We start from the raw sequence: 15,874 nt of genomic DNA, 5'->3' as shown, positions 1-15,874 counted from the left end.
GTATTTGGCCACTTTGTCAAAGATAAGGTGATTGAGTGTGTTTGTAGTTGTGTCTGTATCTTCTAATCTGTTCCACTGGTCTTCAGATCTATTTTTTGCCAGTACTATGCAGACTTTTATCATAGTAGCTTTATAATATAATTTGAAGTCAGGAATTGTGATGCCTCTTGTCTTTTCTTCGTTACCCAGGATGGCTTTTGCTATTCTAGGCCTCTTCTGGTTCCAGATGAACTTTAAGATTGTTTTCCCTATACTAATTGTATTTTAATTGGGATTGCATTGAATCTGTACAACAATTTTGGGAGTATGGCCATTTTCACAATGTTAGTTCTTCCTATCCATGAGCAAGGAGTATCTTTCCATTTTCTGATATCCTCTTTGATCTCTTTTTTCAGAGCATTATAGTTTTCACTGTATAGATCTTTGACTTCTTGTTTTAGATTGATTCCTAAGTATTTCATCTTTTTAGATGTATTATGAAAGGTGTGGCTTCCCCAATTTCTCAGTCTATTTCTTGCTTGTATATAGGAATGCTATTGATTTTTGAGTGTTAGCTTTGTATCCAGCTACGCTACTGAATTTGGTTATTAAATCCATAAGTCTTTTGGTGGAGTTTTTGGGGTCTTCTGTATAGAATATCATGTCATCTGTGAATAATGATAATTTCACATCTTCCTGTCCTATCCTTGTTCCTTTTATTTCTCTCTCTTGTCTAATTGCTCTAGCTAATATTTCCAGAACTATATTGAATAGGAGTGGTAACAGTGGACATCCTTGTCTTGTTCCTGATTTTAAAGTGAAAGCTTTCAATTTCTGACCATTTAGTATGATGTTAGCTGTTGGTTTAATATAGATGGCTTTGATCAGCTTCAGGTAAAGGCCATCTGTTCCTATTTTCTGTAGGATTTTTATCATGAATGAGTGTTGGAGTTTATCAGAGGCTTTTTCTGCATCAGTGGGATGATCATGTGATTTTTGTCTTTGGCTCTATTGACATGGTGTATTACATTAATTGATTTGCATATATTGAACCACCCTGGGTTCCTGGGATGAATCCTACTTGATCATTGTGTATAATCTTTTTGATGATTTGTTGTATTCCGTTTGCTAGTATTTTATTCAGAATTTTTGCATCTATATTCATTAGGGAGATTGGCCTAAAGTTTTCTTTTTTGGTTGGTATCAGGGAGATTGGCCTAAAGTTTTCTTCTCTGGTTTGGTATCAGGATAATACTTACCTCCAGGTTTGAGTTGGGGAGAATTCCTTCCCTTTCAATTTTATTAAATACTTTGAGTAGAATTGGTGTTAAATCTCTAAAGTTCTTGTAGAATTCAGCAGTGAATCCATCAGGACCTGGGCTTTTCTTGATTGGCAAGTTTTTTATTACATTCTTAATTTCACTGGTTGATATTGAGTTATTCAGGATTTTTATATGTTCATTCAGCTCTGGTAATTCATATGTATCTAGAAATCTGTCCATTTCCTCTGTGTTGTCCATCCTATGAGAGTAAAGTTTTTCAAAGCAGGTATTGATGATCTTCTGAATTTCTACAAGATCTGTAGTGATTTCACCTCTTTCATTCCTTATTGCATGTATTTTAGTTTTTTCTTTCCTTGTTTGATAAGGTTGGTTAAGGGTTTATCTGTTTTATTTATTCTTTCAAAGAACCAACGCTGATTCATTAAATCTTTGTATTATTTTTTTAGTCTCCATTGCATTAATTTCTGCCCTGAGCTTTATAATTTTCTGTCTTTTTTGGGCTCTGGGTTTGACTTGCTCTTTTTTTGTCCAGGAGCTTAAGGTGTAGCATAAGATTGTTTATTTGTGCTCCTTCTGTTTTCCTGAGGTGAGAATTTCCCACTGTAAATTTCTCTCTGAGGACTGCTTTCATTGCATCCCACAGGTTCCTGTAAGTTGTATCTGCATTTTCATTGGAATGTCAGTAGTGTTTAATTTCTTCTTTGATTTCATCTGTGACCCATTGTTTGTTCAGGAGGATGTTATTAACTTCCAAGTCTTTATGGAGTTTTTGTGATTTCTTTTGTCATTAATTTCCAGTTTCCTTGCACTATGGTCCAATAGTGTACATGGGATAATTTCAGTTCCTTTACCTTAAACATGTTCTGTGTGCTAGCATGTGGTCTGTTTTAGAACATCCCATGTGCAGCTGAGAAGAATGTGTATTCTGATGCTGTTGTATGGAACAGTCTGTAAAGGTCTATTAAGTCCATCTGTTCATAAGTTTGGTTAAGTTCTGTTATTTCTTTGCTGATTTTTTTTGTCTAGTTCATCTGTCTCTTTGTGACAGTAGGGTGTTAAAGTCCCCTGTTATGATTGTGTTGGTGCTTATTTCATTTTTCATGTTGGTTAAAATTTTTCTTATGTACTTGGGTGCTCCTGTGTTTGGTGCATAATAGTTATGATTGTTATCTCTTCATCTTGAAATTTTCCCCTCACAATTATGTAATGACTTACTTTATCTCTTTTGATTGTTCTTGGTTTGAAGTCCACATTGTCTGCAAACAGTATAGCTACACCCACTTTTTTCTGGGTTCCTGTTGCATGGAGATTTGCTTTCCATCCTTTAATTTTCAGTCTATGAATTTCCTTTTAAGTTAAATGTACTTCTTGTATTCAGCATATTGTTGGGTTTTGTTTCTTGATCCACTCTGGCTAGTCTGCTTCTTTTGGTTGTTGCATTGAGACCGTTTACATTGATGGTTATAACTGATATGTATTGGCTTATCTTTGTCATGTTATTTTCCTGTTGTTAGTACCTGTTTTTTCTCTGTTTAATTGCTTGCTCTGCTTGGTGGTTCCTTTCTGTTTTTGTTCTTGAATTGTGGTCTATTTTATCTCTTTCTAGAATATCTCTTAGTATTCTTTGTAGGATTGGTTTGGCATTCATGAATTTCTTCAGTTGTTCTTTATCATGAAAATATTTTATTTCTCCATTAAATTTGAAGGATAGTTTTGCAGGGTACATCAGTCTGGGTTAGAAGTTGTTTTCTTTCAGTACCTAAAATACTTCACTGCAAGCTCTTCTTGACTTCATAGTTTGTGTTGAGATCACATCCTCACTCTCCCAATTGTGTGTGAGTGGCAGGGCAAGTATCTGAAGATCCCTAGTGCTCAGTGCAGCTCCTGTGCTGTTGAGTGGTGGCAAGGTGCGGGTCCCACCTGCTCTCGAAACTTTCTTGCATTCAGTTGGCTCCCAGGTGTGTGGGAGAGGGGCGGGGAGGCTCCCTGGAGTTCCTGAAGCTGTCTGGGGTTCAGCCCAGCTTCCACAAGATTGGGGGGATGCAGGTCATGGTTACCAAGGTTTCAGATACTGCCCAGGACCAAGCCTGCTTCCCACACTGGCAGGGCATGGGTGAAGGTGGACCCCCTGAGGCCGCTGACTCTCTCTCTGCATTTTAGCTGGGCTCCCAGCGGGTTGCAGATTGTTCTGGGAGTGACCACTGAAGCCTCAGAAGTTGTGTAGGGCTCCCTGTGCCTCACACACTAGTGGAGGAGGTGCGAGAGCAGCTCACTGGGGTTCCTAAAAATGTCCGGAATTTAGCCCAGCTCCCGGAGACACACTAGGGGTCTGAGGAGTAGCCACCAAGGCCCCAGAGGGTGCCTGAGGCTCCACCTGCCTCGCATGCTGGTCATGGAGGCTCAGTGGCTGCTCACCAGGGTTCCTGGAGATGTCCGGGCTTCAGACCAGCACCCGCAGACACACTGTGGGTCTGAGGAATAGTATACTGAGGCCCTAGAGGATTCCGGGGGCTCTTTGGTAGGCTGTTTTCTAGCCTGAAAAGTCTATCGTTGAATTTTATTAAGATTTCTCTACACAGAGAAAATTTTACAATGCACCTTAGTCACATTTGCAGATTATCAGGAAATTTTCAGACTCATTTTGACATCCCCATGCCTGTTTACATCATCCTCATTTGTAACCTAAACCCTCAGTAGCCCTGTAGCCTTGTCTTTATAATCAGATACTGGGCTCCGTCTCCTTATTGTACCCAGTCCCACCTAGCCAACTGGAAATTTTCTATTAAGCTTTAGCATGCAGCTAGAGGAGAGTGTGCTGAACTAGATGGCACAGAGCCTTCCTGGGTGACCTGCCATTGACTGGGTGATTTTGGACAAACTTTACTTTCTGGGCTTAAAATTCCTTGTCTATCTGTAGAGTGAGTTAGGAGTACTTAACTTACTGTGAGTTAAGAATATATGTAAGCATTGTTAAAATCATGTTTATATTTGAGACAAGTGGTTCCGTGAGAGTGAGGAGTGATTGCCAGTGGGTATGGGATTTCTTTGGCCATGATGAAAACATTTTGGGCCAGGCATAGTGGCGCACACTTGTAATCCCAGCATTTGGGAGGCCGAGGCAGGAGGATCATTGTGAGTTCGAGACCAGCCTGGGCAAAGTGAGCTCATTGCCAGCCTCAACTGCCTGAACTGCAGAGTGAGACCCCGTCTCAAAAAGACAGAAGAAAAGAAAAAGAAAAAATATTGTGGAATTAGGTACCTATTATGATTGTACAACCTTTGTGTATGTGTGTGTGTGTATGTGTTGAATAGGATGTTCTCTGAACTCTATTCCAGTTTTGTGACGAGTCTGTGGTTCTACTTAGTGAACTGTTATTCTTAATTTTTTAAATGATTTTTTTTGTCTCCCTCTCAGGCAGATGTTTGGAGCATGGGCATACTCTTGTATGTTCTTATGTGTGGCTTTCTACCATTTGATGATGATAATGTTATGGCTTTGTACAAGAAGATTGTGGTGAGTATTGTAAGGCATGAAACGTCAATGTAAAAGTTTTCTGTCCTGCATACTTCTATTTACAAAACAGGAGAAAATAATTTAGCATCACAAGTAAGAAAATAGTAGCTATCATTTGGGAGTGGTTTAAGAAGGAGGTGTGGAAAGCTTGTTTCTTGATCTGAGTGCTGGGTACACTAATGCATTTGGGCTTTGAAAATATATCAAGATGTGCACTTTTATGTGCAATTATACATTACACTTCTTTAATTAAAAAAACTTAACAAAACCAAATGAAACAGAAAGTATTCTGTATTTTAGGTTGACCCCCAAATTAGGTAAGTAAACATGTAAGATCGTTTTATTGCTAGGAATTTTCATTTGTATCCAAAAATAACACCTTATTTACTGTGTTAAATCACATCTTCCTATTGAGCTATAATAATGCTTTTTCTTTTCTTTTCTTTTCTTTTTGAGACAGGGTCTCACTATGCAGTTCAGGCTGGCCTTGAGCTCACTTTGTAGTCCAGACTGATCTCAAACTTGCAATAATCCTCCTGCCTCAACCTCCCAAGTGCTGGAGGTACAGGCATGTGCAACCACGCCTGGCTGAGCTATGATAATGTAAGAATTCTCCCACTCCTACTTTTAGAAGCCAAAACTTTGGCTTTTCTCTTGGGTGTTTTTGAGACAGGGTCTCACTATGCTATTTAGACTGGTCTTGAACTCACTTTGTAGTCCAGGCTGATCTCAAACTTGCAGTAATCCTCCTGCCTCAGCCTCCAGATTGCTGGGATTACAGGTGTGCACCACCATGCCCAGCTCAAAAATTTGGCTTTAAGGAATAGTAAGATCATAGTTAAGAGTATTTGTAAACTTTGTTAGAATCATGTATATATTAGAGACAAGTGGTTGTGTGGGAGTCGGGAGTGATTGCCAGTGGGTATGGGATTTCTTAGGCGATGATGAAGACATTTTGGAATTAGGTACTGATGATGATTGTACAGCCTTTGTGTGTGTGTATGTATATATTGCTAGGTGTTGTAGTTTATATTTGGTTGTCCCCGAAGAGCTTCATGCACTCCTAAGTGGGGCTTTTGAAGGAGGATTGGACCATGCAGGCAATGTAGCTGACTTGATTTTAGAATTTGGATCTTGGTTAGGGGGAGGCAAGTAGCTGGGGGCACAACCTAGAAGGGTATATCTTCCTCTCTGACTCCTCCATTCTCTCTTTGCTTTTGAGCAGCCATGATATGAGCAGCTTTCCTCTGCCCAGACTCTACTATGCTGCAGGAACTGAAACTTCTGAAATATGAGCAAAATAATCATCCCCTTTAAATTGCAGATGTTGGATATTTTATCTCAGCAACAGGAAAGTAACTAAGACAGATTTTGGTGATGTGAGTGGGGTCATCATTGTGAAGCTGCCCAACCATGTGGTTTACAAGTGTTTGGAACTGATTCATGCAAGGAGTTTAGAAAGGTTTGGCAATGCTGGCTGGAGAAGCAGCTTTAAATAGTTGTAAGGTGAACTTGATGGGCGATCAGGTCAGAGCTTAGAAGACCAGAATACTGATAAAAAGGCAGACAGTAAAGATCAGACTTAGGAGGTTTCAATTGGGAATAAGGACTCCATTGGCAGTTGGACTCCAGCCCATGTGTGTTAAGCTGTAATAGAAAATTTGTCTGCATTTTGCTCATGTCCTGAGACTTTGTGGGAGACTAAGAGTGGAAGACTAATTAATCTGGTAGAGGAACTTTGTTTTCAGTTTCCCCAGAAAGGATGGACCTACAAAGTTTTAGTGGAGGATAGTGTGGTTGCTGAAAAACTAAGCCAAATACTTTGCATCAGGACAGCAGAAAGGAGGCCTTGTTGGCATCTCAGGAACCAGCAAGACACTACTTGTTGCAAGCTGAAGTGAAAGAATTTGCTTTGATAAGAGAGCCCAAGGACACACCACTTGAAAAGAGCTAGCTAGGGATTTGTCTGAGGACTTGACAGTCCTCAGCTGTCTAGGCTTTCAGAGGCTGCTGTGGCCATGATTAAAGGGGACCTGGTTACTGCTCAAGATGGCAACAGATCTTGACATAATGTGTGCTCTTTTATAGGTGTGTAGAACGCAGGAGTGGTAGGATCAGGGAGGCTTCCATCCAGATGTCAGAAGAAGGCCTGGGAGGCCAGGCAGTGTGCATCTGAGAGGGTGGTATGTAAAGCTATGAGCATGAAGCTTAGTGTAGACTGGAGACCCAGTAAACTGGAAAAGCCAGCAATGTGGAACAACTGCTGAGGATGACTGTAGGCAGTGAGTGGAGCCTGCTCTGGTAGGAGCAGGGCTGCCCAAGCTCTTTGGAGCTTGCATCTTACCACTTTTGGCCTTTGGTGCTCTACATGGAACTATGGGATTTAATGTTTGTCTTGCTGGGTTTTGTCTTTCTTTGCCCCATTCTTTCTGTGCCCCTATTTCTCTTTTGGAATGTAGATACTATTATATGTCAACAGCTGAGTTCTACAAGAACTTCAAAGAAGACCTAAAACCAGTATTCCTCAAACTCTTTAATGAAATGGAGAGGGAAGGAGTAATTCCAAAATTATTCTTGGAAGCTAGTATTACTCTGGTCCCCAAACCAGACAATAAAAAGCAAAAGAGTGACAGGCCAGTTTCTCTAATGAACATAGATAGATACAGCTATTCTTAATGAGATACTAGCAAACAGAATGTGACAAATCATCAAAAAGATTGTACCCTATGACTAAGTAGACTTCATCCCAGGGATGCAAGGATGGTTCAACATACACAAATCAATAAATATAATTCCTCTTGTAAACAGAAGCAAGGATGAAAACCATCTCAATAAACACAGGAAAAAGCTTTTGATAAAATCCAGCATCTATTCCTGATAAAAAGCCTGAAGAGAATAGGTATAGAAGGACCTTACGGCAGTCTGATAAAAGTCATTGATGACCAACCTACTGCCAACATCATATTACATGAAGAAAGACTAAAAACTTTCCCTGTAAAATCAGAAACAAGACAAAGATGTTTACTCTCACCATTGCTGTTCAACATAGTCCGAGAAACATTGGCCAGAACAATAAGACAAGAGAAAGAAATAAAAGGGATATGTATAAGAAAGGAAGAAGTCAAAGTATCATTATATGCAAATGACATTATTTCAAGACCCAAAACATTCCACCAAAAGACTTCTAGAATTAATAAACATATTCAGCAATGTAGCAGGATACAAAATAAACAATCAGTAGCATTTCTATACAGTAATAATGAAATTAGGAAAAAATCATTGACAAAGAAATTAAGAAAACAATCCCATTTACAATAGTATCAAGAAAAATTAGATATGTAGGAATTAACTTAAGGGACTGAGAGTATGAAGAAAATTGCATCACTCTGGAAAAGGAAATTGAAGAGGACATTGAAAATGGAAAGATATCTTTTGTTCCCAAGTAGTCAGGACCAATATAGTTAATATTGCTATACTTCCAAAACTGATATGTAGATTTAACACAGTCCCAGTCAAAATACCAACATCATTTCTCACAGATCTAAAGGAAACCATCGAAAGTTGATATGGAACCAGAAAAGACCAGAATAGCTAAAGCAGTTCGGGGCAACTAGAACAAAGCAGGAGGCATCACAGCCCCAGATCTGAAGTTGTACTACAAAGCCGCTGTAATTAAAACAGCATGGAGTGGGGCTGGGGATTTAGCATAGTGGTGCAATGCCTGCCTGGCAAGCTTGAGGTCCTGAGTTTGATTTCTGGCACCTTTTCCCCTCCCAAAAAAAACCCCAAAAAACAAAAACATTGTGGTACTGGCACAAAAATAGGCTTGTGGACCAATGGAACAGAATAGAGGAAACAGAAAAAACCCCAGCCTTATTCAGCTATTGGATCTTTAACACAAGGAGCCAAAAACATACACTAAACAAAAGATAGCCTCTTTATTTATTTATTTATGTACTTATTTTTGTCTTTTTGAGACAGTGTCTCACTATGCAGTTCAGGCTGGCCTTGTAGCCTAGGCTGGTCTCGAACTTGTACCCCAGGCTGGTTTCAAACTTGCAACAATCTTCCTGCCTCAGCCTCCTGAGTGCTGGGATTACAGGTGTGCACCATCACGCCTGGTTTAAGATAGCTTCTTTAATAAATGGTGCTGGGAAAACTAGATATTTACATGCAGAAGATTGAGTCTAGACCCATATATCTCACCATATACTAAACTAAAATCAAAATGGATCAAAGATGTAAATGTTAAAACAGCAAACTTAATCTGCTGGAAGATAAAATAGGTAAAGCTCTTGAAGAAAGACATAGAAAGGGACTTTCTGAACAGAACCACAATGGCACAAGAAACATTGTATACTGAGAATCAACAAATGTGATTATATCAAATTAAAAGGCTTCTGCACAGCAAAAGAAACAACCAACAGAGTGAAGAGACAACCTATAAAATGGGAAAAAAATTTTGCCAGCTATCCCTTGAACAGAGGTCTAATATCTAGAATATATAAAGAACTGAAAAAAATGAGACTCTTCAAAATAAAAAAGACCTAGTCAGAAAAATAGGCAACCAAAATGAATCAGTACTTCTCAGAGAAGAAATACAAATGGTCAATAAATATATGTAAAAATGTTCAACATTGCTGTCCATTAGAGAAATGCAAATTAAAGCTACATTGAGATACCATCTTACCCCAGAAAGAATGGCTTATATCAAATAAATCAAATGATAACAAATGCTGGTGATGCAGGGAAAAAGGAACTCTACATTGTTGGTAGTAATGTAAACTAGTACAACCACTATGGAAATCAATGCGGAAAGTCCTCAAAAAACTAAAACTAGAAATTCCATTTGACCCAACCATCTTCTAGGTATCTTTCCCAAAGAGTTAAAGTAATAATGTTACAAATAAGCATACAGATACAATTGATACATTGTGTCAACTTGGGGAGTCTAGAGGTTCGGCTAAGTGAGCAGCTCTGCAACTTGGGGTGAGAAGGACATGCCTTACCCTTCTGGGATGTTGTTCATTGTGTCACTTTGAGAAGTTTAGAAGATAAAGTATGTGATTCAGCAGGGAGCCCGGGTGCTTACTTTGTATCATCCTGAGCCTGTGCAGGAAGAGGGCATGGAAATTACATGAGGGCTACATGCTCCCTGGATGGGGGTAGCCTGCTTACAAATAGAAGGGAGGGAAAGAGGTTTGCTCTTCTGTGCCACTCCCTGCTTTGCTCTTGTTGCTTTGCCATCTTCTGCCTTGGAGCCAGCCAAGTATGGACTGAAACCTCCACAAACTGTAAGCTAAATAAACCTTTCCTTCCTTCATTTTGGGCATTGGCTATTTTGTCTCAGCAAGGAGAGAAAAGTAACCAAGACACATACATACCCGTGTTTATAGCAATACAATTTATAATAGCTAGATCTTAGAAACTGTGTGTCCACCAACAGATGACTGGGCAAAGAAAACGTTATTTATACACAGTGGAGTGTACTCTGCCATAAAGATAAACTTGAGACGTAGAAATGCAGTTTGAGAACATAATGTTCAGTGAAATGAGTCAGACACAGCTTAAATATTGCAGTTTCACTTATTTATTTTCCCACATAATCTTTTTTAATATAGAACAAAGATAAACACATTTCAACCCTGCAATGTGCCAACTTGCCTTGTTTCTCCCAGACACATGCTGGACTGTGAGACCACATAGCAGTCTTTTAAGAATGTTTGGTTGGGAGAAACAGAAAAAGAAGACCTCAGGGAAGCCTGAGCAATCCTAGATGCCGCAGTACATCCCTGAACACTACAGCAGCCCTTGTCTTTGCAGAGCTTCATGTTTTCTTATTTGCAACGTGCCCGCTGGAGTCTTCGTGCTCTTCCTCAGTGTCCGGCTGCCATCGTTCTGAAGCCTTCTGCAGTTTCAGCTTCATCAGCACAGAGACAGCATCTTCATTCTGCGTCACATTAGCAGAGTGAGCAGTGCTTGGGATGCCCAATATGAGAAACTCAAGTTTTGTTTGTTTGTTTGGGGTTTTTTTGGTACTGGGAATTGAACTCACGACCTTGTATTTGCCAGGCAGGCGCTGTGCCGCTGAGCTATATCCCCGGCCCTGTCAAAATTTATTTATATATAAATAAAGAGCAAAATAGAATATAGATAAATAGGGAATAGGGAGAAGTCCAAATAGTTCTTCAAATTGTCTATTCCATTGTAGGAGAGTCCTTTTGTCTATGACTTGTACTCTGAGTAAAATTTTGCTCATTCTTTTAAGATTAAGATACACAGTGTATTAACTATTGTTTTGCACTAGTTATAGTATGAAATTTTATTTTTTTTGTAGAAGTAAGAAGAGTGCTTTTAAATACTTGCTTTGTTAACATCTACTTGCATTACATTAAAATTTTAAAAATCGAGAATCTCCACTTTCTGTGGACTTTGGCAAATTACTTAGCCTTTCTGTCCTTTAGTTTTTCATCTGTAAAATAGGTGGGGTATAGCAGTATACTTACAGTGTAGGGTTGGTATGTGGATTAAATGAGTTAATCTATGGAAAATGTTTAAGATAGTGCTCAAATGTGAACCATTATTAACAGACATTTCTAAATTTGATTTGCCAATATTCTGCTTAGGACTTGAAATTTGTCTGCAGATTTTGTGTAGTTTTTCCTTAAACTAGGTTTGTTTATTTTATTAGTATTGTTAGTCTCACAGTTTTTACTAGCCCATAAAGTTAATTGTGGAGTATTATTTCTTTTCCTTTTTTTTTTTTAGATGGCATTAGAGTTTAATGTTAGAATTAGTCATTTCTTGATTGTTCAATGGAATGTGCTTTTAAGTCCATTTTTACCTATACATTTAAGAGCAATGTATCTAAGTCTGGCCATATTGTTTTCTTCAGAAGTTTCTAGTGGCTTCTTCCCTGTCATCTCCTTCATGTATAGCCAGAGCTGCCCTGTGGGCTGTTGACTGCACCCTGATCTGCCTCTCATGATTTCCCTGGCCGCTCTCCCTTCTCTTGCCACTGCTCTGCTCCAGTTGTTCTTGTTTCTTGAAGCCATCAAGCAAGTACCTACCCTGCTCTTTTTTGACCTGAGCAGTTTTCTTTGCAGTGTTTGTTTCTTCCCTTCTTCCTTCCGGTCTCTATTTAAATATTCCCTAAGTAGAAAGGCTTGTTTATGTTCTTTTACCTCACTGAGCATTTAAATGTTTACTGTACCTAGCACTTTTCTGTTGTATCTATAAATATTTGAAGCCATGGAAGATCTGTGCCCTCTTGTAATTTACAGTCTAGTAGTGGAGATACAGAAAAAAATAGTAAGCATAGTAAATAAGTAAATTATATGAAAAAAGATAATACTTTCTTTGGGAAAAAGACAGAAAGGGTAAAGAGGAATTAGGAGCACAAGTAGGGGCGGGTGGCAAAAAGGGAGAGCAGGTTGTGTTTTAAACATTCAATGAGACAGGGTAAGCTTCACAGAGGTGAGAGCTGGGTAGAACTGAAGGTGAGAGTGTGAGTTAGTGGGTACATGGGAGAAGCATTTTTCAGGCAGAGGAAAGAGTGAAGTAGGAACATGCCTTGCACAGTAAAGGGTGCTGGGAGGGCTCAGCCACTGTAGGGAGCAAACGAGCAGAGTAGTAGGACGTGAAGTCCTGGGAACAGAAGGTCAAATTACCCTGGGCTCTGTGGGCGCCTGCATCTTGGCATCTTCTCTAAGTGAAATGGGGAGCCAGGGGAGGGTTTTGAGAAGATAAGGGACAGTTCAGTTTTTCACAGGATCACAGTGGCTGCTGTGTGGAGGTGGACTTTCGGAGATACTGCAGTGACCCAGATAAGAGATGGTGGCCATGGAGGTAGCGAAAAGTGGGTGAATTCTGGATGTCTTTCATTTTTAATATTTTTTGGATTGTTTGAGACAGTGTCTCAGTGTGTAACCGAGGCTGGCCTTTAACTTGCGAGCCTCCTGCCTCAGCTGCGCAGGTGTGGTGTCTGGCATTGGGTCTCTGGGGGGTGAGGTAGGGTCCCGGTAACGAACCCCCCATCTCTTTGGATCCGTGCCCTCATTCCTGTGAAGAAAAAGGAAATGGGGCTCTTACTGGAAAATGGGGATGGGAAGACTGATAAGGTGCAAAGCAAAAGTTTGTTTATTTTGGGTACTGGGAATCGAACTGAGGACCTCACACTTGCTGGGCAGATGCTGTGCCACTGAGCTATCTCCCCGGCCCTGAAAGTTTATGTAAAGTGAGGCAAATGCAGAGTAAGCAGAATAAAAGCTATGTTTTTAAAATATTTTATTTTAAAGCAAAAAAAATGCAGTGATATTTTAAAGAGAAAAAAATAAAATTTCAAAACAAGATAATAGAGTAACAATGGTTAATATATTCCATATTATCTTTAAATCAGTTACTCAGAGTACAAAATGTAGGCATTTAATTGTCCAATATTAGCACAAACCTTTCTTTTCAGTGAATTAAGGTAAATTAGTAGTATAACTATCTTACCTATCTTGTGTGTATGTGTGTATATATACATATATTTTAAAATTTATTTTCTTTCTTTCTTCTTTTCTTTCTTGCTTGCTTGCTTGCTTTCTTTTCTTTGTTTTGCTTTTCCCTTATTTCTTTTCTACTTTCCCCTGCCCCAGTTTCTCTTTCCTTTTGAACAGTTTCTTCCCATTTCACAATATCTATTGTACGTTTTAGATCTTATTTTACTCTTGTGAGTATTGTCTTGAGTTGCATCCATTTACCTTTAAAAGGCTCCAGTTGATCTTTTTTATGGTTGAGTAGTATTCCATTATATACAAAGACCAGATCTTTTATATCCATTTCTTAGTTGATGGGCATTTGGGTTGTTTCCAAGATCTAGATATGACAAATTGTGCTGCTACAAATATGGGTGCACATATATCACTGTGGTGTGCTGTTTTTAATTCTTCTGGGAAGACACCCAGAATGGAAATGGCTGGGTTGAATGGGATCTCTAATCCTAGTTTTTTGAGGAATCTCCACACTGAAAGAAAAGCTATCTTAACAGCAGAGTGTACTGCATGGTAGGGGGTCCCCAGCGGGATTCCCAGTGAGTTTTAGGTGAGTGCATACTTATAGGGGTAAACTGGTTCCTAAATAATAACTGCTGATTGGTATGGTGTAGACCATTCAGGGTCCCAGTCTTTGTTTCTGGGACGGGGACAAGGTCAGTTGGGGATTTCTTAAGCATGCAGTAAATGCAAGTAACACTTTCACAAGGAGTACCTTTCTCAAGCACATAGCATGCAGATAAGCTTGTGACAGTTTTACAATTATCAGCCTCAGATAAACGTGATGATTTTGTAGTTGTCAGCAGCAAATAAGTTGTGATGATTTTTACAGTGTTAACCGTCTAGGTCTTGTGCTATGTTCCCTGCCTGTGTCTGTCTTTTTGGGTAGGAGGTCTTTTTGACACACAGTTTCATTATGTAGTTCAGGCTGGCCTTGAGCTCACTTTTTAGGCACAGCAGTCCTCCTGCCTCAGCCTCCTGAGTGCTGGGATTATCGGCATGCACCACCACGTTCAGTAGTGCCCTTCTAATCTGTCCCTACACAAGTGCTGGGATTACAGTCATGTACCACTGTACCTTGCTTGGGTGTCTTTTTTTTTTTTTTGAGACAGGATCTCACTATGTAGTCCCTACTGGCCTTTAACTTACTGTGTAGCCCAGCCCAGGCTAGCCTTAAATTTCAGGTGATTCTCCTGCCTCAGCCTGCCGTGTGGTAGGATTACAGGCTTGTGCCACCATACTTGGCAATATTTTTTTCCTGTTAACATAATCACCATGTGTGCATATACCATAATTTATTTAATCAATCCTAGGTTAATGGCCATTTAAGTAATTTTCAAGTGGTAAATTTGTATTGTGAATGTGAGAAAGTTAGAAAAAAGTTAAATGTAAGATTGTGAAGGGGGAGGCGGGCTAGAGCATGGCTGCTGCTAACCCCTGGGACTTCGCAACAGAGCCCAACGCTACTGTGCTATTCCTGGGCTGCCTTGTGGCTTCAGGGATGGTCACTCAGGAGATACTAAACATATTGAAGAAAACAGCTCCTTGCTTTGTAAACTTCTCCAGGCCACAGCAGACCACAAATATTGAAGTTGAAATCTACCAGAAAAACATGGAAACCGAACTTCTGGAACTAGAAAAAGAAACGAGATGTTGTTCATCTTTCCTATTTGGCTCAGAAGTTTCGTACCCTGCAGAGCATGAATACTCATCTAGAAGCAGTGCTAAAAAAGAAGAGGCCTCTCAGGCAAAGGCTGTTGAAGCCCATGTGCCAGGAAAACTTACCTGTGGAAGCTGTTTACCACAGATACATAGTATATTTGCTGCAGCCGGCTGGGACTTTCATTGAGAAATTGGAAACCCCTCTTGAAACAATTAGAAATATCCCTCATTTAGATGAAAGTCTAAAGAGAATGAGCAAGGCTTTAACCAAGATGGATATTTTGGTGACTGGCAGAGAATGTACTCAAGTGATGAGAACAACAAAAATAAGTTTCTTCTTGGATCCCCAAAATGTTAGATGAAGGAAATTATGCTCATAAACATGACAGTATTATGCCAGGCCGGGGTAGAGCTCAGTGGCATGGCTCCAGCCTGGCAAGCGCAGGGTCCTGAGTTCATTCCTCGTTCCAAAAAGCAACGACAAAAAAACTGTTAATGCCAGGGGCTCATCATCTTTATTTTTACTTAAATATATATGTATATATGAAGTGCATTTCTGGGGAGTTGTCACATGGGTATATAGGTTTAGCTGCTACTAGTACTAAAAGAGCTCTGCATTTATTGGAGTACCAAAATTCCAGGGTTCATTAGGACCAAATTTATTTTTCCTTTTTCATGTATCCTTAATCTATTTTTCAAAAAGCTAATACAAATAAAATATAGCTGTATTGATTACCATAAAAAAATAAGATTATGAAGGTTATGTGAATTAGTAATTTAGGTGAATATTGCCATTTTGCTTCCCAGCAAAGTTCTGGTTGAGGGGCTGGGGATTTAGCTCAGCAGCAAAAGCGCCTGCCTGGCAAGCGCAAGGTCGTGAGTTCGGTTCCCGGTACCAGAGA

The 15,874-nt window shown here is 39.6% G+C and overlaps 1 protein-coding gene and 1 pseudogene across 1 annotated transcript in view; both read left to right on the top strand.

The window, feature by feature from the left end:
- Melk (maternal embryonic leucine zipper kinase) overlaps positions 1-15,874 on the top strand; it is a 96,873-nt gene that overhangs the window by 25,641 nt on the left and 55,358 nt on the right. The window contains exon 8 of the mRNA XM_005382898.2: positions 4,678-4,776. Within this exon, the coding sequence (XP_005382955.1) occupies positions 4,678-4,776 (99 nt within the window). The remainder of the gene's footprint in view (positions 1-4,677; positions 4,777-15,874) is intronic.
- Positions 14,675-15,525, top strand: LOC102017664 (annotated as a pseudogene).

The sequence above is a fragment of the Chinchilla lanigera genome, unplaced genomic scaffold, assembly GCF_000276665.1.
Source record: "Chinchilla lanigera isolate Chin_1 unplaced genomic scaffold, ChiLan1.0 scaffold00018, whole genome shotgun sequence".
NCBI classification, from domain to species: domain Eukaryota; kingdom Metazoa; phylum Chordata; class Mammalia; order Rodentia; family Chinchillidae; genus Chinchilla; species Chinchilla lanigera.
This window is presented reverse-complemented; position numbering and strand designations above follow the sequence as displayed.